The sequence below is a fragment of the Sorghum bicolor genome, chromosome 8, assembly GCF_000003195.3.
Source record: "Sorghum bicolor cultivar BTx623 chromosome 8, Sorghum_bicolor_NCBIv3, whole genome shotgun sequence".
NCBI classification, from domain to species: Eukaryota; Viridiplantae; Streptophyta; class Magnoliopsida; order Poales; family Poaceae; genus Sorghum; species Sorghum bicolor.
This window is the reverse complement of record NC_012877.2, coordinates 52,117,419-52,143,929: the sequence shown is the minus strand read 5'-3', so window position 1 is coordinate 52,143,929 and position 26,511 is coordinate 52,117,419. Positions and strand designations below refer to the sequence as shown.

The following is a 26,511-nucleotide window of genomic DNA, read 5'->3' as shown; positions in this document are numbered from 1 at the left end:
GGTGCTAAAATTACCACAACCACACACTACTACAGAACAGGCTTTTGGTCACTTGCCCAAAATGAACAATAATCTCAGCCCAATCAGCGTCCGGGACAAAAACATATTTAGTCCCGGTTGGTGAGACCAATCGGGACTAAAAGTCCCCTGCCCAACGGCTATGGTGTCAGAGATCGGCAGAAGGGAAATTTAGTCCCGGTTGGTCTCACGAACCGAGAAGCCCAGCCTTTAGTCCCGGTTGGTAACACCAACCGGGATTAAAAGCTATTGTCCCGGTCCGTCTCACCGGTCGGGACTAATGTTGGACTTTAGACCCGGTTTTTAAATGGAACCAGGACTAAATGTCCTTCCCCATATTTGAACTCTTCTTCTTCCCCTGGCCGAGCCCATTGATCTTCACTCTTTTGCTGTGTTCTTCATTTGGAGTTGCTTGTTCTTGCTCTCATCTCCGGCTATTGATTTATTTCATCATTTCTACGCCATCATCGACTTGTTAAGAGGTCACTAGCTTCATCTTCTCAACATTTAGCAGCGGCATATGTCATTTCCTAGTGTTATGTATGCTATTTTTTATTTTATGGTTTTTTTAAGAGGTTAGCTTCATCGCCTTCTCAACATTGACACATTTTTTTACAGAAATAGTGATACTATGTTTTTTATTTCAATTAGTTTAGGAAAAAATTAAAAACATATAATACTTTAATTTGCAATTTTTGACAGATTTAATTAGTTAATTATAACTAGTATGCATACCACATTTCAAGATTATTTAGAAAAATAGAGAATTTTCATGCTTTTTTAATTTTGCTTGTTTAGAGAAATTAGAAATAGAGAATTTTAGGTTTTTTGTTACTTTAATTTCTCTATTAAAAATTAGAAACTTATAATCCTTTAATTTGCAATTTATGACAAGGTTAATTAGTTAATTGTAACTAGTATGCATACCACATTTCATGATTAGTTAGAAAAATAGAGAACTTTTGTGCTTTTTTAAATTTAGCTTGTTTAGAAAAATTAGAAATAGAGAATTTTAGGTTATTTGTTACTTTAATTTTCCTGTATAAAAAATTAGAAACTTATAATACTTTACGTTGCAATGCAGACAATGACACGTCATTGGATGTACAATGCCGATCGCCGCTCTAAAGAATTCATTGATGGTGTGCATTATTTCTTAAGAGTGGCCGAGGAAAACAAGCGGGATGGATTCATATGTTGCCCATGCGCCTTGTGTCAGAATTTGAAGGAATATTCTAGCTCTAGAAATATGCACTCACATTTGTTGAAGTCGGGTTTTATGTCAAACTATATTTGTTGGACCAAGCATGGAGAAAACGGGATAATGATGGAAGAAGGTGAAGAAGAACAGTTGAAGCCTGACGACATTATTGCTTAATACGGTGACTTCGGTGATACAACAATGGGAGAAGCTGAAGATGAGACAGGTGCAGAAGGCGCACCTGTTGAAGATGATGCTCTTGGTGATGTCATTCGTGATGCACAGAAAGATTGCGAAAGTGAAAAAAATAAGACAAAGTTTGACCACATGTTAGAAGATCATAAGAAATTACTATACCCATCTGCCCAGGATGGGCAAAAAAACTGGGTACAACACTGGAGTTGTTAAAATGGAAGGTGTATCCGATAAGGCATTTGGGCAATTACTGAAGATCCAAAAAAAGATGCTGCCGAAGCCTAATGAACTGTCCACTACTACGTACAAAGCAAAACAGATCGTCTGTCCTTTGGGATTAGAAATCAAGAAGATACATGCATGTCCTAACGACTGCATCCTATACCATGGCAAGGACTACGAGAATTTAGATGAATGCCCCGTATGTAAAGCATCACGGTATAAGATCAGGCGAGATGACCCTGGCGATGTTGAGGGGAAAGAACGTCCGAGAAAAAAAAATCCCTGCAAAGGTTATGTGGTATGCTCCTATAATACCACGTCTGAAACGTCTTTTTAGAAATAAGGACCATGCAAAATTGTTGCGGTGGCACAAAGAAGACCGTAAAGTAGACAACATGTTGAGACACTCTGCTGATGGGTCAGGGAATTTCTAGAGTTTACAAAAGACGCAAGAAACTTAAGGTTCGCTTTAAGTACGGACGGTATGAATCCTTTTGGTGAGCAGAGCAGTAGTCATAGCACTTGGCTTGTTACACTATGTATCTACAACCTTCCTCCAACGCTACCACCTAGGGCTCCAACACCACCACCTCAGGCTCCAACACCGCCACCTCGGGCTCCAACACCACCACCTAGGGCTCCAACGCCGCCTCCTCGGTCTCCAACACCGCCACCGGCCGCCCCATCGCCTCCACACGTGGCTCCAGCACGAAAGAAGAGGCCGGCCACACAATCAAATGTGTCGGCCGCCCCACCGCCAAAAAAGAAAGCCTCCGAAAAGAAACAAGCTATCATTCCTAAGAAGCTAGCCTATGAGATGACTGATGTAGAACTAAATGCTTCAGTAAAATCAGATGTGGATAGTTTCTTCAAGAAACTTAAGACTGAAAGAGAAGCCAAGCGAAACCCTAAGAAACCATACCTCTTACTACGACCAGAACATCTACGACAAAGGGTTGAGGCTCAACAAAAAAAGAGGCGTGAAGCTCAGAAAAAATCATCATCTTTATCGGACTATGATCGCACTTTAAGGAAATCCATAGAAGAAGAGAAGAAGAAAGAGAAAAGAGCACGCAAGGGTGTAGCACAGCTCGGGAAACAATCAAAGCAATCGGTGCCCCCGCTAGTAATTGGAAATGAATATGGTTCAAACATTGACGTGCTAGATCAGCAGATACCGACAGATTTAAAATTTGATGAGCTTGGAATTTTTTTTGCGGAAACTGGTATTAGCTTAGCCCAAATGATAGCTGGGGCACCAATTAAAAGTGCTCCAGAAATTGATCATTGGCAGAAGGAATATACATATGGCAAGAGTCTATACAACCCTGCGGCCCTCCGCAAACTTGGAACACAAATGTACATGCTAAACAAATGGTACATGGCAGCGTGTGTTAGAAAAGCAGATGACAATCTTTGTGTCCGAATTAGAAACTATCATTACTTCTGTGGTGATGATATTATTTATGTTCAATTTAATGAGCTACACCAACTATGCCACATGGACGCTATTGACAAATCTCTAATGAGTTGCTTCAAATGATGAGGGACCTCAGAGTTAGAAATGACAAGGAGATTGGATTTGTGGATCCAAATATTGTATTCAAAGACCAGAAGACCTCGTATGTCTTATGGAGAACTCAAACGGAGAGAAATCTACGGAGGTTCTTGATCAACCAAAAAGATAAAAGATATATACTCTTTCCCTACAACTTTAAGTACGTGTCGTTATCGTGTGTACATTCTATTTAACTAATTAATCAGATCAGTATGAAGATATATACTAATTTTGCCTACATACACACAAATGCAGCTTTTATTGGATACTAATTGTCATTAATCTCTGGCATTGTCAATTGGTAATCTATGACTCGTTGAGAAAACCACAGGACGATTACCAAGAAATGATAGATATTATCCAAGGGTAACTCCGATCTCTATATATTAAATTCTGCTCTTTTAACTCGGTAATAGATAATTAATAATGATCGTTTTATTGCTAGGGTTTGGGCTGGGTTCGTGCAGAAACACCGTCCAGAGTTGAATGCAGCACTTTCAAAGCCCATCTTACTTCAGTGGGTTCTATGGCAGACACCGGGTAACAATTTGTGTGGCTACTATGTGTGCGAGTTTATGACGGTCTATGCCAAAAGAACTAATCTTGAGCACCTAAAAGTATGTAACATGTATATATAATAAGTTTATTTTATTTATTTGTTGCTATTTAATAAATCCTATTCATACCTCTAACTTTTTTCTTTAATGTCTATTAAAAGAGATGTGGCTGAAGGAGAAGGTGTTGGATGCGGTGCGCCTAAAAGGAATTCAGGAGACAATCGTAGGATTTCTTAACAACCAAGTCCTGAATCCCGGCGGCGAGTGCTACTTCAACCCTCAGGAGCCAATGCAACCAAATCACGATGATCATTTGTACGATGCTTGAGTGGCGGAGATAAATTGTGTTGTAAATACTTTGTCCGTGAAGCATATGTGTAAATCTTATATTATGGACCTATAGATACATATAATATATATAGTGTTTTCTAGTATATTTATATGTAATGCTTTAAATTATATAAATTATAGGTGCGCGTTCCATAAACTACCAGCAAACAATACGCATTCGAAAATAACAATAATATAATTGTAAAACCTAAATGGAAAACCAAATGAAAAGAAAAAAAAAGAAAAAAGTCTTTAGTCCCGGTTGGTAGCCACAACCGGGACTAAAAGTGGAGGCCAGGTGGTACACCCTGGCACACCTTTTAGTCCCGGTTGCTGTTACCAACCGGGACTAAAGGTGGACCTTTAGTCCCGGTCCGCGGAACCGGGACTAAAGGTGGGACATTTAGTCCCGAAACCTTAGCCCCGGTTCTGTAGCCGGGACTAAAGGCCCTTACGGCCCGAGGCTAAAGCCCTTCCATGTACTAGTGACACCACGCCTCGCCCGCTCGCTACCTGCCATGCCACGTCTTTGTCTTTTTCTTAACTTCTCAATTTAAGTGGAATAACCCCTACCATATAAGTCAAGTAAAGAACTCTTGGAATTCCAATCCGGTACAACTCATATTGTCCATAATTACACACTATAAAGTTTATTGATTTATTAAATCTAAATGGGTCTAACTCATAATTAATCTAACAGAGAAACCATCAAACATAGAAATATATAGTCACCTGCTGACCCAACAAAAGTAGGTAATGAGAGAGAGAAAATTTGTTGAGCCAATAAATTTAAGTAATTTGATAGGCGGCCTATTGGAATGTGTTTTTATCCTTCGCTATTCAAATATAGGATAGATAGTGTATTTAAGTAGTATGTTGGAGTTTCTCTGAAGTAAGATGAGACTATATAGATTCCAGCGTCCCTTCCCTTGCCATGCACTGATCTTTAATATTTGTTTAAAATTATTGGAATGTTTATGTAGCATAAGCTTAACTTTTTTTTATAAAAACACTCAAAAGAGTGTTCACATCATTTATACCTTGAAAGAAAACAAAGGCTAGTGAACAAAAAGACATAAAATAACCTCTAAAACATAAGAGTACATCAAACACCAAAACAGTCGTCTTCTTGTTTAAGACGTCTACTGCTTGTCGAAGTTTCAAAATTGCACTGTAAAGACAACAAAGAAAAGGGCCACCTGCAAAAAACCCTCGCCACACATGGCTTTGAAGACAACAAAATGACCACCCACACTCTTGGGTCACCCAATGGGTTATAGGTGCCTGTTGGATATTTTAGTAGCACCATAGAAAGTATATCATCATGAATACAGGAGGACAACAATATTTTAGCACTGAAATTGGCATGTAAGAAATCGACACAATGGACAACATATGATGACATTTCTGAGTTCATACCACGACATAGGGCCTGTTTTAGTTTTTCATTTGGGCTAAAATTTTTTGAGTTTTGGCTCACCATTCTCCCAAATCCACTTCTACGGTCGTTCAACGTATTTATTCCGAGCAAACGATCCAACAATGAACGATAGAGCTTAACTCCCTCCTCTGTGTTGACGTCAGCGTTGATGTCAGGTTGAAAAAAGCAAAACATTTATTTCAAAATGTTATAACTTCTGAATAGTGTATCTATTTTTATTTTCGTCTGCATCACTGTGTTCTATGCGAGGAGACGAACAAAGATCCCACTTACATATGTTTCGAAGAATTTTATTTTATTAGTAATTTATGTGTATCATAGAATAACATATAATCTATATGCTATAACTTATAAGAATAACTTATAACATATAACTTAGCATATTTCTACTAATATGTTGTGATACTAATCTGTACATTTATGTTTTGAATATAACTTATACACATAACTTTACATCTAAGCCATTCGTCAAGTTGTATAACTTATAAGTTTTATATATAACTTATATGTCTAACTTTACATAAGTTGAATTTTTGTGTTTCTAGAATTTGGTTCATTCATTTGTCTGTTAATGACTTTTGTGTTTGCAGTTTTGGCATAAGTTAGTTAATTCATTTCTTTGTGTTTAATAACTTTTTATACATAAAAGGTGTTTTATAACTCTTAAGATTCTAAGTTTTTCGTATAAGTTATATTTCATGGTATAAGTTATATGATGTAAATTAATATACTAGCAGAAAAAATAAATCTTGGAAACATGTGCAAGTAGAGTCTAGTTTTGTTCGTCTCATCGCCTAGAACACAAAGTGCAGACGAGATTAAAAAAAGATACACCGTTCAGAACTTATAGTATTTTAAAATAAATATTTTTTCTATGACATCAGCTATCCTTAAAAAGCGCGCATGAATATGGAGTCGCTGTGCCGAAGAAGCGTTGTGCATGCGCGGTTGGCTTTGCTAACCGGTTGCCAAAAAGCTAAAGAGGTGGGATTTTTTTTCCAAATAAAATATGTCTGAAATTGATCGTTTGATTTGTTATGGGTGAACGTTCATAATTTAGTGTGGCACCACCATTGTGCAGAGTAGAACTAAACACCATCCAAAATTTTTGGTAAATGGTTGCTATTTTGCATTCTCCATTTTGGCCTCAAGAGCCCCAAAAATACCTAAAAGAGCGGCTTCATATATTTTGGATCCTGAAAATTTTAGCATTTTGGATAGAACTAAACACACCCATAAAAAGAAGTGAAGATCTTTGGCATATGGCACAAATTTTTGACAGCAAGATTCGCAGTTCTGAGTTCAATGATCAAACAGCACAGCGAAATCTAGTTCCAATTTTTAACTAACCTAGCAAAGTAGCAACACAAAAGTAGAAAAAAAATCTCAGATATCTCACAACACAGAAGTGGTGTGCACGGTGCGCCTGCGGCACCAAATCCCCTTCCCCCTTCTTTAAAAAGTGATTAATTATGCTTAAATTTAATAATATAATCCATCCTGCCATGCATGTCATCTGAATCTTAGTTCATCCCTTTCTGTTCCTTGCACGTCTTGCAAACTCTGCGAGTCTCCACCCGTTTCAGCTTCATGTCCACGCACAACAGAATTAACGCAAAAGAATCATGACACTTGCACCACCCAAGGATAAGCAGGAACAAGAGTCAGGGATTCAGGAATCCATTATTAACCTACTAGTCATTAGTCACGTAATTACATGCAAAAGAACCAACGAATGAAATAGTCCTCTTTATGCACATGAAATTTATCCAAAGAATCCCTGTACACACTCAACAAGTTCCTCAGCTTCTTGCCCGTACGCAACAGCAACACACAAGTCACACACACGCACACTTGTCAGTCGTTGTCACACTCACACGTGGGGCTCGATCGGCTCCGGCGACGGTGGTGCCCATGAGCTCCAGCGCCGTGTCGACGAGCGCGGCGAGCCCGACGGCGTGCCTGCTCACCCCCGCGCTGCCGGAGAACACGTGGAAGCACTCCAGCTCCGACGTCGTCTCCGCCACGCGCCGCAGCTCCGCGCCCATCCCCGCCGCGGCCATCGCCTCGGCGATCAGCCACCTCTCCCTCGCCGGCGGCGTCCTCAGCAGCGCGACGACGAGCTCCACCGTGAACCTCCGGATCCGCGGCGCCTTGATCGAAGGGCAGGCGTACGTCGCCAGCACGCTGACCAGCCGGCTGACCAGGTCTGCCTCGGTGACCCCGGCGCTGACGAGGTGGTGCGCCAGCTCGTGCGGGCCCATCAGCCTCACCAGCTGCGCCGCCAACCCCAGCGACACCTCCAGCGGCTTTGACTCGTTCACGGTGGCGGCCACGTCCCGGAGCACCGTGGCCGCGCCGCGCGTCGCGCGCCGGAGCTGCGGGAACCACTCGCTGCTCCCGCCGGTGTACGCGCAGAGGTTCGTCAGGATCCTGCCCGCCTCGACGCCGATGGCCGCGTCCCCGAGCGCGTCGACAAGACTGTCCACGGTGGTGGTGGTGGATGTGGTGGCCAAGCTCGAGCTGCCGCCACCGCCTCTGAGGATGCGCTCGCAGTTGCGCGGGCTCTCGAGGGCCAGCATGGCGAGCGCCTCGCCGGCCTCGACTCGCGCGGCGTCGGCGTCCTCGTCGGAGGAGCCTCCCCCGGGCCGGAGGAACATGTCGAGCAGGAGCGCGACCACCCCGCCCGTGCCGCCGATCCGCTCGCGCGCGTCCGCGTCCATGGCGAGGCGTGTCAGCACCTCGGCGCCGAGCCGCCGCAGGCCGACGTGGGCGGCGGGCGCGTGCCGGAGCACGGCGCGGATGTTGCTCACCGTGAACACGATCTCCGCCACCTCCCGCCTGAGCTGCTTCCCGGTGCTTCCCGTGGTCTCGGCGAGCATCTTGATCACCTGCAGCGACCGCTGCACGGCCTTGGCGCGCGCGGCGGCCATGACGAACGTGGCGGTGGCGGTGGTGGGCGGCGACGTGCCGGCGACAGCACCGATGGCGGAGAAGTCGATGATCTTGTCGAGCAGGCCGCGGGCGTTGCCGATCTTGCTGCAGTTGTCGTGGTCGCGCGCGAGCTTCTTGATGATGAGGAGGCCGAGGAGGTTGCACTCCTCGTCGGCGGCGTAGAGCAGCGACGACACGGACTCGATGGCGCCGGGCACCCCCGCGACGCGGAGCGCGTTGCGCTTCTTGCTGGCGAGCTTGGACACGACGAGCGCGGCGGACGCCCTGGCGCCGCGCTCGGCGGGGCTCGTCCAGCTGAGCATCTCGACGAGCCGCTCCACGACGGCGGGGGACGTGCCGACGCGGCGCAGCGCGGCGTCACCGAGCCGCGTGCTGGCGGTGGCCACGTTGACGAGGATGCCCACGCCGATGCGCTGCTCGTCGTGGGACCCCCCGACGATGAGCTCCTCGGCGAAGGAGACGAGGTCCATGCGGAGGCCGTCGAAGATGCTCCCCTCGACGCACCGCGAGTAGGCGTCGTAGAAGAAGCGGCGGATGGCGAGGAGCCCCGGCGCGCCCGCGAGGCGGCACTCGGCGGCGACGCGCTCCAGCAGGCGGCCGTGGCTGACCTCCCACTCCCACGCCGCCTTCTCGGCGAGGAACAGGAGCGCCTCGGCCAGCGCCAGGCCGTAGAAGATGTCGAGCGCGGAGCGCCGGTTCGTCCGCGCGTCGACGGCGTCCCCAAAGTCCTGCCTGGCGAGCCGCACGCCGGAGAGCGCGACGCACGCCGTCGCGGAGGCGAGCTGCAGCCAGTAGAAGAGCCGGCCGACGTGGCCCGACAGGAAGCTCCAGCTCCAGGTCATCCAGGGCCAGCCCCATCCGCATCCGCTCCGAGGCGAGCTGCTGCTGGAGGACGCCGCCGCCTTGCCGGCGTTGCGGAAGCGGAAGACGAAGCGGAAGGACCGCGCGACGAGTCGGACGCTGGACCTCCCCGCGGCGGCGAGCGAGAGCGACCACGTGGCCTGGTGCTGCCACTCCAGCTCGTGGCTCCGGCTGAAGATGCGCGCGCCCTCGACGAGGAGGATGACGGTGACGCACCAGAAGTCGACGCGCTCCAGCGTGATGGCGAAGCCGCCGAGGAGCACGACGGTGGCCCAGATGAAGCCCAGCGCGCCCAGCCCGCTGGCCGCCTTCTCCAGCACGGCGAGCCGCAGCGCCAGCAGCGTGAGCCGGCGCTCCGGCCCCGCCGCCGCCGCCTCGTTGTTGTTGCTGTCGTTGTAGTCGGCCGCGTGCACGCTCGGGAGCGGTGGTGGCGGCGAGTCCGAGAGCTGCGGCTCGAACGGCGTCGCCGCCGCCATGAACCCCGGGGTGCCCACTGGCGGGTCGCTCGGCTGCGCCTCGATGGTCAGCCGCACTGACCGGTCGGAGACCTCCATATTGGTCTACCGATCGGAGACTTTCAAGGTTGGAGCTTTTGAATGTCTGTCTGTTTATTTCGCGGGAAAAGGTTGATCCGAGCGGTGGATGGAGATGCAATGATAGGGATGCGTCAGTGGCGGTGCATATATACGCGCGCGGCCACTCTAGTGTATGCGCGTGGCGGCGTGATGTCGCCATGGGTGTGTGGATCAAGGGGCGGTTGCGTGAGCGCGGAAGACGAGGTTGTCCGGAAGGCAAGAGAGATGAATGGGGCGGCCGTTCGAGATCGAGCGCCCGGCCGGCGTTGTGGATGGAACGCGCAGGCTGGCGGGCGGGACAGGGAGGATGCGGTGGGGTGGACGCAAGGGCAAGGTGGATGCATTGATTTGGAGGCGACGCGGGAGCATGCACGACTGACGCAAGATATGCAGATTTGCTGCCGGTGCCGGAGCCGGAGCCCGGCCGGAGGTGGCGTAATTAGCTGAGCAACATATACGTACTAGGATTATGTCCATTAGGGTCTATTTGGGTTCTTTGGTGTGTGGACTGTGGAGTACACGTACGTGCAGTATCTAATTACGGATCGTTGACAGGCATATAATCATCTTATTATACCGGGCTTATTAATTATTGATATACTGTAGAGCTCGGTCTCTTCAGAGTTCACGGAAGAATGTCCTTGAGAATTTGGTATAGTTTTTCGTCTATATGATTAGTAGCGTATTAAAGCGATCGAAGATCGTGCTACCTACATTATTGTTCTGTCTTGCTTGCTACTCCCTCGGTCGCTGAAAGCTACAATTTCTAGAATTTATGCTAGTCAAACACCGACTACCATTGAAGACACCGGATGTTATATCACGAAGCACCTGGTGTGTACGCAAGGGAGCCACCATCTCGTTGCCGGCACCAAAGCCGACAACCCAAGGGATCTTCCAAGAGCGACGTCTCCAACCAGAAAAATGACGCCCGCAGATGTCATCATCGCCCCACGAGAGAATTGGAGCTGGGTTTTCACCTAAAAAGATCCTCATGAAGGACAAGACAACGCCTCCAGCAAGGAAAGTGGCGCCCACAGGCGTCACCGCCGTCGAAACTTGGTAGTACTGCCATTGTCCACCAATTGCCAAACTGTTACACCATTGATTGCCACCACTATCTTGATCTGGCCATCATCGTACACGCCTAGACCGGCTACCACCGTTGAAGTAAAGTTGTCGATGCCTAGACACGCGACAGCTCTGGCTCCACCACACCCGTCTTCGGTGGCGGCACGATGAGACGCCGCCCGAGTTGACGCAGGGGCTGATCCGATTTTTGCAGACTCTACCAGATCAGGTTGTGGAGGGCCAAATCGGACGAGCCACAGACAGATCCGCCGCCCACGCAGGCGAGCGCCATCCCCAAGCACCCAGCTTCGCCCCTCCTCCGTCGTGTCGGAGAGAGGGCATCGCCGAGGCAAGGCCCCGCCGCCACCATCCTCATTTGCCACCTGGGTCTCCCGGTGGCACACTCCGGCGGCGGCGAGGTGAAGAGGAAGGGATGGGGGGAGGTGGTGGCGGCTAGGATTTCACCCCGAGCCGCCCGCGCGAGGGCGACGCGAGACTGTAATTTATAGTTTTGTCACTAAGAAGTATTTTTTAAATACAAATCTAATAAACTACTTTTGTAGTACAATTTTTTGATATAATTAAACTAAACTTAAATTTTAAAATACGTGCATTTCGGCAATGGAGGGAGTAGTAGTTTGGTCATGTTATACGGAGTACATACATGGACGATGTTGAAGAATTCGTGCTGTACATACGTACTGCAGCTCCCATATACGTACGGTCACATGGCGCAACACAGCTTATCCAACCGAACCGTACGTACAGCTCAATTCTCGAAAGCTGTTTTTTTTAGACACCAAAATCACGACTACACAACGCTTGCGCACAACTACTTTTGTCAAAGATATCCATGCCTTTAAATCTAGCGTCTTTGTCTCCAAGCTAACTAACGGTGAATACGTGATTTCGAGTGATTGTTTTTTCTAATTGCAAGAAATTAAAATAAATTGTATTTAGTTGTTTTTTCGTCTAAAAAGTTCTGAAAAATTTTGAAGCATATTATTTTTTGAACGATTTAGTAATTCTGATTCATCGTTTAGAACTTAGAGAATCTACGTCTCAAAACCCTAAGGGCTGAGAGGAGAGCCTCGAACTGTTCTATTTATTATTGATCACATGAGTAGCTTAAATACTAGCTCACAACTCATGTCTAGCTGATGTTTTCTGCAGCAAAAATCAAGCTAAAACAACTCGTTTTTCCTGTCTAAACGCACGTCAAGCATAATTGACTACTGGATGGGCAAACTTCTCCAAATCCAGAAACAGGAGAAGATCGACACGAAGATTGCCAAGAAACATGTGACTGGTCTGTTATACTTGATATATACGGGCCCAATCGAGATCTAGATCGATACAAACATGACTTTACGAACCTACCAACCCAGCATATATAGCTATAGCCTTTTGCCAAATCTTTTCCGTTGAGTCCCTTAATTGATTTCTTTGGTTGTTGCTTGGTTCAACAGTTGCTTGTGTGCATGCTAGCTAATGGATTAAGATAGACGGATCGGATGATGGCTACATGCCTGGTCTTAGAAGCGACCGGTTAGTGAGCTAGCCAAGCATAAAGCGCAGAAGCCACATACAAAATGTTCTGATGATGTTCAGACCCGACAGTAGGCAACCGTGCATATCTATTGCTACCTTTGCACTGGTCAACAAGCAATCCTCTAGAATGTGCTCGAACTTTCCGGCGTATAACCCTATTGTGGCCCTAATTATACTATCTTCAATACTTGTGCTAAAACTCCACTTTTAAGACAGAAAAAGATTCATAAATGTTCATAATTATCTTGACACATTTCATTCCTATAATCAATCGTGTAGTTGATCGAGTGGTCGTTACTAGTACACTTTTCTTCAGGGCCAGGAACTTTGTTTGCATCTATAGCATTATAAATATTTTTTTGCCAATATCTTTAAAATATTTGAAAGATATATTAGTATATTTTAGAACGGCTGTTTGGATCTCTTAAATTTGGATGAATTGAAATCTATATAATGAATTAGGCTATTTGGCTTGGAATTTGACATTCCATAACCTTTCCAACCTCACAAATAAGCCTATCTTAAATTCATAGGGTGGAATGAAAATGGATTGTATAGATCTATGCTATAATTTTATTCTCTAATTTATAGCACATTCTTCAACTCACTTTCCTACAATACAAATACAACATATAAGTATGTCCCTCGTATACCAACAATAAATATACAAATATATTCCATATACTACTATATTAGCTTAATTAATCTATGTCTAAATTGAAATTATTAGATTGAATTCAATTCCAATTCCAAGGATCCAAACGGCCCTAAAAAAATTTGAAGCATATTTTTTTGTTTTTTTAAAGATCATTCCGTGTGCTGTATAATTATATCCAGTAATTTCTCCTTTTTTGTCACGACATGAATTCCACTCTTTACTGATTACTAGGTGAGTGCCCGTGCGTTGCAACGGGGTACTTGTATGATATTTAGATGACGTTGTTACCAATAATCTCAACAAAAACACTTCATTAAATTTTGTGGTGGTCCTTATGGTGGTGTATTCTACTAATGCCCTTCGTCAAAAGTATCTTTTATCTTTACATCAAAATCAATTTATCTATTATTTGTATAAAGACAAGAAATGCACTATCCTTATGAATTCACAGCATATTTTGTTATCTGATACAAAGATACCCCAATATGACTGTACATGTATATAGAAAAGTTTTTGTATGTAAATTTGGTCATGATAACCATATACTCCCTCCATACCCAGATTAGTTGACGTTTAGGACATAATTGTGCTTACCAAGGAGTCATTTAGGTATTTTTTCCATGTCTGCCCCTATTAAATATGGTTGTAGGTATACCCTTTATGTGAAGCAATCATGGTTTAGATGGCTATTGCAGCAACGCTGAGGCGGCCACGATTTGCGCTTGCATACGAGCATGCGCCGGGCTTCGGGGCTTGAATGCGCCGGTAAGCATTAATTGCGGTTACAGGGGCAAACGTGTCCACAGACTGCATGCAATAGCCTGGACGACATCCTTTGCGAAAACGCAAGTATCACCCAAAACGACAACTAATATGGATACGGAGGGAGTACAAAGCTAATATGATGTGATTAAGTAATAAGGTGACTAAATAAATAGCTCTATGCAATTACTTTCTCATGTTCAGCTTGTTCACATTGGGTAGGTCAGTGAGTTAGCTTGTAGTTGCTGAAGAAAATTCATGACCTTCATTGGTTGAGCACAACAACAATCTAGCTCTGTATGAGAGAGCAAAAAATCCATATGCAGTGAGCTTCTTATGTAAATGCAAAAATCATTTAATTGAGATATGCAAGAACATGTACTGATCCCACTTATATAGAACTTTGAATCCCAGCTTGAATTACATAGAACTTCCAGTCCCAGCGTCCTTCATCAAAATTTAGGTTACCTAAAAGAGAGAACCGATAGAAACTAAGTAGACAAGAGATAAAATGCTTTATCCTTGTAACAAACGAGAAATAACCAACAAATATTAAACTATTATTTAAGTAGGCAAACTATAAAAAATGTATCTAAATCTGCATCAAAATGCCATATGCAGCAAACTTTACATGCAAGGATCACGACTGAAATATACACCTCACTGAAGAATACATTAGTAAAATCAATAACTTATATACAGAGCCCACATTATATGCAGCTCCTAAGTGTCCTGTGGCTTGGACATGCTCAGATCATGCATTGTGGCATCAAATTTTTCTGAAGAGGATCCAACTTCTGGCACAGAACATCAGTTTTTTAAACTAACTAATAAAACAAACAAATTCCCTGAAAGTAATATCAAATAGTGTGCAAGTGAAATAGCAAGTTTCTGGAGTTCCTGCTCCAATTGTGCAAGTTTTATATTACTGCTCTCCGGCTTCTGCACACATGCTTTCACCAAAGATGAGAAGTAAATTATGATGGCTAATTTGATATATGGAGAACAGACGTGCATCTTGTTGCTTGAAACTAATTTTGACATGGATAGCTCAAGATTGCAGGTGAGCCTCAACCACGATGCTCTTTTGATTTGAGAACTATAAAGATGAAGCTAAACAGTAATCTGTTAGCGTGTAGTTGGAGGAAAGCAAGATCATCTTATCTGAACTAATCATACACAGCAGTAACAGATATATATTTTTATAAGAACAAAAAATATTGAATGATCAAGATTGGCTAAAAAACACAAAATTCAAGAAGCAGCTGGTGCAACTCAGAGTCACCAGGGAAAAGTGGCTGGTTAATGACCAACTCATCTGCAATTTACACCAGGTTAGAATATTTATATGTGTCGGCATGAGTTATGAAGCAGTTCACTTGAAAAGTGATGTCTAAGTTCATCGAAATCTTACCCAAATTAAGCCAATAGACCATATGTCTCAACCAACCAGCGTGGAGTAGTGTGTGGAACCAAGGAGAATTCCGAGGGCCTTGTACCACAGGGTAAGGATCTGCAGAAAAAAAATCAGGTTAATGCCATTATTAATTAATCAGATCCAATAATAGAGGCCAAGAGGAAACACCATGGGTCTCTTTTTGATTGTCACGGTGATGGCATGGTCTGCACACATAAACATTCATCTAGTTGATTCTTAGAATCTTTTCTCACAATAGAAATAGATGTGCAAATAATTAACGGTTCCCATCAACCTATAACCTTTTTCCCCCTTCCTTTCTATTTTCTTTCCCCCAACTTATCTTTTGCTATTTCACTTGTTTGCCTTGCTGACCATAGTGATCCATGAGATATACAACACCGGGACTTCAACAGCTTCACATAGCAGCAAGGAAAATTGTTTCATCCTCCAACCTACTAACAATATATCTGTCGCTTGCTGGCATAGGAAATCGTTTGTCTCTAGAATGTCAGAATTTTCTAAAATCTAAGTTAAACACATTCATAATACAATAAATAACCATTTGAATTCACACTCCATATGTTGTTCCAATCGGTCCTCGTGTCCCCGCCTCTTGTAGCCGCTGGCCATGCCAAGCATGTCAGCAGCCTGCCACTGGCCTTGGCCTCCAGAAGGCCGACACTGGAACCGTGTTCGCCATGCTTCTCCCCATGCCTCGCCTTGCCGAACAAGGGAGCTGGGCAGGGTATTAGCGCGGGCAGAGGGTCATTAGCGTGGGCAGTGTCATTAGTGGGGCAAAGAAGATGACATTCATGCTCACAACATGCTAACATTAATATCATGGTTATAAAAAAAATACTGGAATAGAAAAAATATAATACAGGCACAAACAAAAAAAATGATCAGAAACAATCTTTTTGTCAGGACTACTTATACTAATCAACCCATCCTAACTCCAGCCCTTTCATCTGAGTATATTTTAGTTTTCATTTCTCTTCACTTGTGGCAAATGCTCAGAGAACCAAACACAAATCGGATTTATCAATTGGAAATTAGTTGACGACAACCTAAAGTTCAGTAAGGTAGCAGCCCAAAGATCAGTACCAATTGAAAAAATACAGGAAAAAAATGCTATAGAATCAGATGCCTGTGCTTCCTAAGTCTCAGACTAAATTAGTTGTTGAATGAGCAATTGCCACCATATCTACATTTATATGTTTAGTAATAGGTTCTTCTGAGCTCTATACAACACTCAAGATTTTAGAGCCATCACATTACATTGGCCTACTAAAATCCAAAACTTATGAGTCAGCCTGGTATACTGCCAGGAATCTCCAGAGAATTCAGTTGGCTAGCCGGCTGGTTGTCAAAAGTCTGAATTATAACCAGACATCTCTAGGGACTTTAGTATAGCTTTACTAAATTTGTGGTAATAGTATCCTTAACTGTCGAACATGTTCTTAGAAGGTTCTCCATCTTCGCCATAGGAGATGAGAACATGCTTAGATGCCACTGAATTGTATTATCAGTTTTGTGTGGATGAATTTAACTTTGCTTAAGAGTAAACCATACTTGCTGCTAAGGACACAGTTCAGAAAAGTTTGTATGCTCGGCTGGAGACAATCCTAAAGTGAACAAACCATTCACGTGTTGATTCACTTAGCTAAAATGGAATGCTTGCAGGCCGGCCATTATCCAATAATGTTGTAATTACTAACATTAGTCTTCACCAGTAAGTTAGCTTTGCCAAATAACTATTTTGCTGGCATGAGCCAATAGGCAAGATCTGTAGTACAGGCAAATGCAGTTATTTCAACAAGTCTTCTCTATATATTACTGAAATTACTGACATTCAAATATTTAGATGGTATTCTGTGGAGTGAACATTGCATCCATTTATCCAAGCATAACTAAATTACTGAGCAGCAACCCACCTTTTGCATTGCTACATATTTTCTTTCTTGATTAAATGTCATCATAGCAAGTTAGTTTACAACATGGATGGTCCTGTAATTCATTCTCATAGCATTGCCAGAACAATCGCGAGAGAAAATATTCTGTGGAGTGAACATTGCATCCATTTATCCAAGCATAACTAAATTACTGAGCAGCAACCCACCTTTTGCATTGCTACATATTTTCTTTCTTGATTAAATGTCATCATAGCAAGTTAGTTTACAACATGGATGGTCCTGTAATTCATTCTCATAGCATTGCCAGAACAATCGCGAGAGAAAATAAATAACCAACAAGAAACCTCATGCATCGGATGCAAAGACAAGGTATATTACCTAACTTATGGGTTCGGGCCGGGCAGGCAGCCTGGGTGCCTTCCTTGCCGCCGGCAATGGTCCTTGCCGGTGAGAGGAGGAACGGGAGGAGATCTGGCTGGGCAAGAGGAAGAGCGGAGGGGGACAATCCACGGCGTCGTCGATCTCTGGGTAGCCACCGCCGGTGACCCCAAACCCTAGCTCGGCGAGGCACAGCGAGACGATGAGCGCGATGCAGACATCGGAGGCAGCGCGACGACGGCAGAGACGTCGGGCCGGCGCGCGCAACAGGGAGCTGCAGAGCTGGGCGGCAATCTATCGCGCAGGGAGTTGCTGGGCGGCGTCGGAGAGGGAAATCGGAGGAGCAAAACCGTCTCACGAAATACCTTCTTATGCGGGTGTTTAGCGCTGCTAAGCCACGATTAGCGGGGCGAAAACGATACTATTTGAGTCTTTTTAGTTGTAATAGATTAGTATCTTTTGTTCCGCATGTGCATGTTAAGCACTAATAAATAAAGGAGCCTTGTTGATCCTCTTCTTTTTTTGTGCGAAAGAACCCTAGCTAGTTCATCCTTAGCAATGAGTTGGGTAGGATATTTCATTTTCAACATATATAGGTATAGGTTAGGCCAAAAAAAGTACTTAAAAGGCAGGATTTTAGGGAGATTTATACTATTACTCGGTGGTTTTCAGTGTGTTTTGTCGTGTCATATTAGTAAATTCTGGATGGTTGATGTAGATATTGATGCAATATGTATATTGTTGCCTGAATTTATAGGGTGCGTGCTATGGAAGGAAAGATAAAAAAATTGTATTAAGAGTATGTTGTACTACTAGTAGGATGTATTTTAAAATTTATATGCAAGTTAATTACATAATTTGCACAATTTGGAAAGGATCAAAGGATGACATGGTACACACGGATGTGCAACAGCGAATGAACACATAGTGAAGCAAAATTTTCTAGTTGGAGTGCAACTCCCAACCGATGAACACTACCAGAAAACTGAATTTTCGGACAATAACTTTCTTGGGGGGCGAAATTGAACCTCCAAAGATATATCATTACCTTGGGGTCATACGAGACCTCCAAGGAAATACATATACAATACCACAGCCTAAACTAGCATCGGACATATAGCGTCGGTATATCAAAATGACATTGGATATGATGGTCGGTCGGTATAAATTAGTCACATAAGGTTAGTCGCTACATCTTTTTTGTCAGAGGGTAGGTTGGTATTTTTATTTTGGTTTGCCGTTAGATGGTTGGTCCATAAATCTTATTATTTGGGTCTGCTGCTACATGGGCACAATATAGATTGGGCCTGTGCGCATATGCTTAGCTTGATTCGCACCTAAAATTTAGTGAGGCTCACATGTCAGAGCAGATTTGTGCCGCTCTCTACCTCAATTGGCATTTGGAGAAACCCTATTGCCTCTCCATTTTCCCTCACCGCCGCCACACTCCCTAGTGCCCACCATTTCCCGACCCACGAGCATGACCCACGCGCGGCTCCCCGGTGCCCCCGTCGCCCCTCCCCTCTCCCATCGCCCCGGCATGGCGGCTCCCTGTCGCTCCAGGCGTGCACCCTCGCCCCTCCTCCACCCCACGCGACACGTCAGCTGACCCCTTTGATGGCTTGCCGACACCACCCCCCCTCCCCGAGCACGCCTAGCGCAGCCCTCCGGTGACTCTCCAGCATGTGTGGCCCCTAGTGCCCCCCGCGTCGCGAGCATGACTTCCCACGCGGGCCTCTGGTGTGAGCGTGCCTACCGTGCAAGCGGCCTTCGTCTGCTTCAACAAACAGCCCCTCTTGTGATTCGTGACTCCTTCCCCAAGCCCCCATCCTGAGCTACGAGCTTCACCATGTTCCACGTATACAGACAACAATCACATATCAGTAAGTCGACGACCTTGTTGTCTTGTTTCTTTTTTTCTTTGTAGCTCAAAATTCAAAGAATTCCCCAGTGCTGAGAATATTTATTTGTTGTGTTGATGGAGTGTTTGATGCTTTGGAGTCCCTTTTTGTAATAGTTGGGACTTCTCCACGAAATCTGAAAATGACAACACGTTATAGGAAGGAGGAGCTGCGAGGTGTCGTTGTGCTGAAGCCAGGAGTCAAGATCTGGGAGGTGTCATCCTGCTGGAACCAGGAGTCAAGATCAGGTGTCCTAAGGACAAGCAGGAGTTGTGGGAGTCATTGTTGTGTGGTGGGCAGGAGCTAGAAGAAGTCATCTTGTGTGTGGATTTAAAGCAAAGAGGACCAGGTGATGCACTCTCCCCCTCTCTAGTCTTCATGCTTGCTTATTTTAAGAAACATTTATTTGTGGTGCCCCAAGCTTTATAGATGGATTATATAATTTGGACAACTTCTTGTTCTCACCCACATAACAGTTGATGGATAAGTCTTGGACGGATGATGATGTTAGGTAATAAAAAATAATAGCTTCACAAATACTTTTTTTATGAATTCAGGAGGGGTTTCCCCCTACTGTCTTTTTATTAAAAAAACACAAAGCTTCACAAATATTGAAAGTGGTATATGTAGCTATATAAAATGGCTTTTAACATAAAAGTTTCATGTAGGCATACCAAGACATATTTACAAGGAGTGAATAGTTTTTTAGCTTTTGCATTTAGTAACTCAGTTGTTGGTAGAAAGATATTATGCCCATGTAGAAAGTGTGTCAACTCTTTTTTTGGAAAGAGGCTAGTGAGGTCTATGAACATTTGATATGTGATGGGTTTCTAAAAGGGTACAAAACATGGAATTTACATGGAGAACCTACCCCAGCAAATCATCCCCCTCCTAGTGCCGCCTTGAGAACCTCTTCCACGAGCCAACAGCCATTACCACTGGGGACACACCAGAGGAGGTGGTACAATTCAAGATTGAGCAATGTGTGTCCAACGACAGAAAAGACAAAGACAAAATCATGGACCCCAAATGGTATGATTCTTGCCCCCAGATTCCTATGGAAGCTTGTTGTGAGAGGCACGTACCTTTTGTTCAAAGTGTGGTTGAAATAAGTTGTCCCAAGTAAGGCCCACATTATAATATCAAATTATTTTCTTTGGTAAAATACTATATTTAAGAATAAAAAATACCATTATAGTGGCATAGTGCATCAAAACAATTTTGTTTATTATAATATTTTAAAATAAGGACACATATCCATGCATAGTGTTCTTACTATTAGATTTTATATATTCATAAGAGTGTTGATACTAGTCTTAGCTTTGTTGTAAAAATAGGAACCACAGACATTCATTAATCATAGCTAACCTTGCATTTCTCTAATTAGTAGTGTCTGATAAGCAAGCCAACATAGAAGATTTGCATTGTTGGTTGGGTGTAGTGTTTTTAGCTATTTAGAATGTTCAACACACATTCTATTATAACTTTGTGCAATGTTTTGGGCCTTAATACTAGCAGAACAATGGCCATACCTTTGTTTTCTATGAGTTCACTTTATCTTGAAACAAATTAATTTTGTTTGAAAACTACCTATACAAGGTGGATCCAAACATCTCTATTTCTAGATGTAACTTGGGAGGATACTCTACAATCTTGATCGATTCCACAAAACAAACCACTCAAAATCATCCATTAAAGCCCCAAACTACATTCCATACATTGACCAATAGTTTACATCCAATCCTCATTTTTCCACAAAGATCAGTCATCAAAAAGACTACGACAACATAGATCCCTACTATAGAAGTGAAAAATACTATGGTGTTCTTTCTTCATGCTTGATTTCTTTTCCTATCACATAGATAAGGTGAATTATGATCTTCTTACATCATTAATTAGCCATCTCTACATCTGCTACACTTCATACAATACAACACTTTCACTCCACAACCTACCGTATTTGTAGCAAATCTTGCAACATAACAACCCCAACTAATCCCTTATGTCACTCATCATGGATGTCACACTCAGCCCAATTTGGAATTTAGCCCGTGGTGGCCCATGTGCATGTTGTGAGATAATTGTGGAGGATTTAGTCCCACATTGACTATTTAGGGTGGGTTAGATCAACATATAAGCCTTCTAGAGTCCATCCCACCATCCCTAGGTTAATCCTTTTACGCAAAGCAAGGACGAAAGTGCAAGTGGGATGGTGGTAGGTGTGGTTCGCTCAGCATGCAGAGTGGATCTGAGCCGTTTGAACTCTAGGGCATTACAATGGGTCATGAGTAGCCATAGGACTAGTGTTTGATCCATTAGTTAATCCTCAAGATGGCATTGCCTAGACAATCTAAGTCGTAGGACTAGTGTTTGATCCCTTATACGATCCTTACTGAGAACGAACACACACATGAGGGCTAGGGTGTGGCTCATCACCTAAGTCCATGATTGTCCAAGCAACGATGTCACTTGCTACATCAATGGTGTATCTAAGTTTTGTTTTATTGCTTTTTCCTCAAAGTTGGGTTGATGGGTCATGTCAAATACTATGATTAATGCAAACAAGGAACAAGTAAAATGTAGTAAGATGATTTGTGCAAGTGGTGTTCTATATTGAGACTATCATGAGGATCTACTTCGGTTTGATGTTACAAGAAGTGCAGTTGGGAGCATCAAGATGGCTTGGAAACTACAATGTTTCAAGTTTGAGGAGTGGGAATGACATATCATTGATGCCTCTAACAATGGTAAGAATGTGTACTACTAGCTTATTATATTGCATAGAAGCCTAAAACCAATCAAACAAAATTTCTTATCATTTTCTCTTATTGTGTTGGATCGATTTACATAATTACCAGCTCTATAATAAAACTCCAACTTTCTATGATAATATGGGAAAAGTTTTTGTTTCCATGTGCAACTTTAGGTTGCCTATAGTGCATTATAGCCAATCAAATTGTAGATTCACCTTGGTCTATCACCATTGCCATGGGGAGACTTTGACTTTGGAGGAGATTAAATCCCTTATCCATGGGGCATCCTAGCATTGGTGTCGATTCACCATTAGTCTCTTCCCTACTCACCCTACCCCACCCTAAACATTGCATTGTGTGCCTATGACTGAAAGATCACTAACGACTAAACTCACATGTTCAAAATACCCATAAAATATATCGTAGGAACTGAGTGGCCCTCCTAAAATTCCCATGCTCGCATATAGTGTGTTTGTGTGCGGTGGGTGCATCTGTGTTTTGTGTGTGTGTGTGTGTGTGTGTGTCTACATGAGCACATGCACATGTGTGTGTGTGTGTGTGAAAGTTGATGTTCGATGACCTAGACACGCCCATGGGTATCCATTTAATTATAAATTGAGCATACCTCAGTTCCTTAGGTATACATGCATTTGCTTTTTGGACTACTTAATTATCAATCATAGGAAGTGTGTTTATAGAAAAAGAGGCTCCTATTATGATGCCTTCCAAAATCTCAAGATTTGTTAGGTCAACATTTTTGAATCATTCATATGGGTATAATGCATGTTTCGTGTCAATATATATAGATTAGTGTGGGACATGCAAATCTAAGTGTTTGGCTCTTTCACGCTTTTCTAAATGCTCTGTTTTGCCTAGAGTGCTCGGAATAGGGATAGAAATTAAGTTGCTGCTTAGAAATCTAGAAACATTCAAAGAGAAAAATTTCTTGTCATGCCCTCTTATTATGTTGGATCAATTCTACAAAACTATCATGCTTCATAATCAAACTCAAACTATTTCTGCTAATATGGGAGTTCTTGTTATCAAGTGCAATTAGGTTGCCCATAGTCTAATCTAGCCAATTGAATTGTTGATTCACCATGGGTCTATCACCTTTCATGAAGGGAGATTGGGACATGGGATGGGATTAAATAAATCCCCTTATCCATGGGGCAACCTTACCCAACCCTATGCCATGAACTATGAGCCTATGATAAAAAGGCCGCTAGCAACTAAGCATGCAAGTTCATAGTACCTACATCATATACCATAGGAATAGAATGGAACTCAATAAAATTCTGACATTTTGAGGCCTCACTGTCATAGGAACTAATCAAGGACCATACCATATATGATCTGTAGTTGCTCACTTGTTGCATGTGTATGCACGCACACACCCACACACGTGTGCATATGTATGTGAGTTGATGCTCCATGGCCTATACACACATACATATGAGTATCCATTTTGTAAACTAAGCATAGATCAATTTGTTATGTACATATACTATGGTGGAACTTGTCCGCTAGGTTTAAGTCTTTGAGACAACATAGGTGTTTGCGTTTTGGGCTACTTAATTTTTAGTGGTAGTTAATGTGTTCTAAATACTTTATTCTGACCTATTGTGTCAGGGATATGGCCAGAAATTAAATTATTGCATATAAACATGCAACGTTTATCAAAACTTCTCATCATGTCCTCTTATTATGTTGGAATGATTCTACAAAACTTAATTGCTGCACGTAGTTAAAAACTTGAACTACATATGCTAATATGGAGGTTTTTTGTCTACAAGTGCAATTGGGTTGCCTATATTCGATTGTATCCAATCAAATTAATGATCCTCCATAGGTCTCTGCCTCACCCACCACACCCTACCCTAACCATGCATTGTGAACATATGATTGAAAGGTAGCTCTCAACTTAACTCCAGTGTTCATAGTCCCACATATTACATGTGTGTGGTTGTGTGTGTGCTTGTGTATGTGTGTGTGCGTGTGTGAAATTGACTCTTCTTGACCTAGACATGTGCATATGAGTATCCTGTTTGTAAACTGGGCATACTTTTTGTTAGGTACATATATTTTGGTAGATAACCAATACGGTTGAAGTCTTTGAGAAAACATAGGCACTTTCTTTTTGGGCTACTTAATCATCAATCATAGGGAGTGTGTTTATAGAAAGTGAGGCTCCTATGATCCTTTCCAAAATCTCAATATTATTTGTCAGGTCACCATTTTGGAATCACTGATATAGGTACAATGTGTATTTTGTGTCAATATGGACTAGTAGGACACATGAACCTAAGTGTTTTGCTCTTTCATATTTTTCAAAATGCTCTGTTTGGCCTATAGTGTCTGGAATAGGGCTAGAAACTGAATTTTTGCTTAAAAATATAGAATCATTCAAATAGAACTTCTTATTGTGTTGGATCGATTCTACAAAACTATCATGTTTCATAACCAAACTCAAACTATTTGTGCTAATATGGGAGGTGTTGTCAGCAAGTGCAATTAGGTTGCCCATAGTCTAATCTAGCCATTTGAAATGTTTATTCACCATTGGTGTATCACCTTCATGAAGGGGAGATTGGGACATGGGAGGGGATTAAATAAATCCACTTATCCATGGGGCAACCTTACATTGATGCCAAAATAATTTCTGATCCACCAACGGTCTCCACCTCACCTACCCTACCCCACCCTAAGCCTTGTATACTATGAGCCTGTGACAAAAAGGCTGCTAGCAAATGAGCATGTGAGTTCATAGTACATACATCATATACCATAGGAATATATTGGAACTCCATAAAATTCTGACATTTTGAGGCCTCACTGTCATAGGAACTAATTAGGGTACCATATATGATTTGTAGTTGTTTCCTTTTTGTGTGTCTATGTGAATTCATGCTCTGTGGCCTATACACATGCATATGAGTATCCATTTTTAAACTTAGTTGTTATGTACATACAATATTGTGGAACTTGGCCACTTGGTTTAAGTCTTTGAGACAACAAGTGTGTTTGTGTTTTAGGCTACTTAATTTTCAATGGTAAGCAATGTCTTTTAAATGCTTTATCTAGACTATTGTGTCAGGGATATGGCCAGATATTGAATTGTTGCACATAAACATGCAACATTATATCAAAATTTCTCATCATGTCCTCTTATGATGTTGGATTGATTCTACAAAACTTTTTTGCTGCTTGTAGTCAACAACTCAAACAAAGTATGCTAATACGGAGGTGTTGTTGTCTGCAAGTGCAATTGGGTTACCTATACTCAGTTGTAGCCAATCAAATTAATGATCCTCCACAGGTCTCTTCCTTATCCACCACACCCTACCCTCACCTTGTGTTGTGAACCTATGATTGAAAGGTAGCTTTCAACTTAACTCTCATGTTCATAATACCCACATATTATATGTGTGTGGGTTGTGTGTCCACACTTGTGTGTGTGTGTGTGTGAAATTAGATGCTCCTTGGCCTAGACACATGCATATGAGTATCCCTAATGTAAATTGAGCATACCTTAGTTCATTCGGTATATATAGTTTGGCAGATACTCACAAGCGTTGAAGTCTTTGAGAAAACATAGGCATTTTGTTTATGGGCTACTTAGTTATCAATTGTAGGGGTGTGTTTATAGAAACCGAGGCTCCTATGATTCCTTCCAAAATGTCAATATTATTTGTTAAGTCAACATTTTAGAATCATTCATATGGTTATATATGTGTTTTTTATGTTAATATGGATTAGTGTGAGATGCATAAACCTAAGTTTTGGCTCTTTCATATTTTTGCCAAATGCTCTGTTTGGTCTATAGTACTAGGAAATTGGGCCAAAAATTGAATTATTGCTTAAAAATCTAAAAATATTCAAACAAAACTTCTTATCATGTCCTCTTATTATGTTGGATCCAATCTATAACACTATCATGCTTCATAATGAAACTCACTATTTGTGCTAATATGGGAGGTGTTGTTAGCAAGTGCAATTAGGTTGCCCATAGTTCAATCTAGCCAATTGAATTGTCGATTGACCACAAGTCTATCATCACCGCGGAGGGGAGATTGGGACATGGGAGGGGATTAAATAAATCCCCTTATCGACGGTGAAACCTTGCATTGATGACAAAATAATTTCTGATCCACCAATGATAATCTCCACCTCACCAACCCTACCATACCC

General features: G+C 42.8%; 1 protein-coding gene across 1 annotated transcript; it reads right to left on the bottom strand.

The window, feature by feature from the left end:
- On the bottom strand, positions 7,197–10,489 carry LOC8067219. Its single transcript, XM_002442190.2, has one exon. It carries the CDS (start codon positions 9,890–9,892, stop codon positions 7,361–7,363), a length of 2,532 nt encoding a protein of 843 aa, XP_002442235.1. The 5' UTR covers positions 9,893–10,489; the 3' UTR covers positions 7,197–7,360.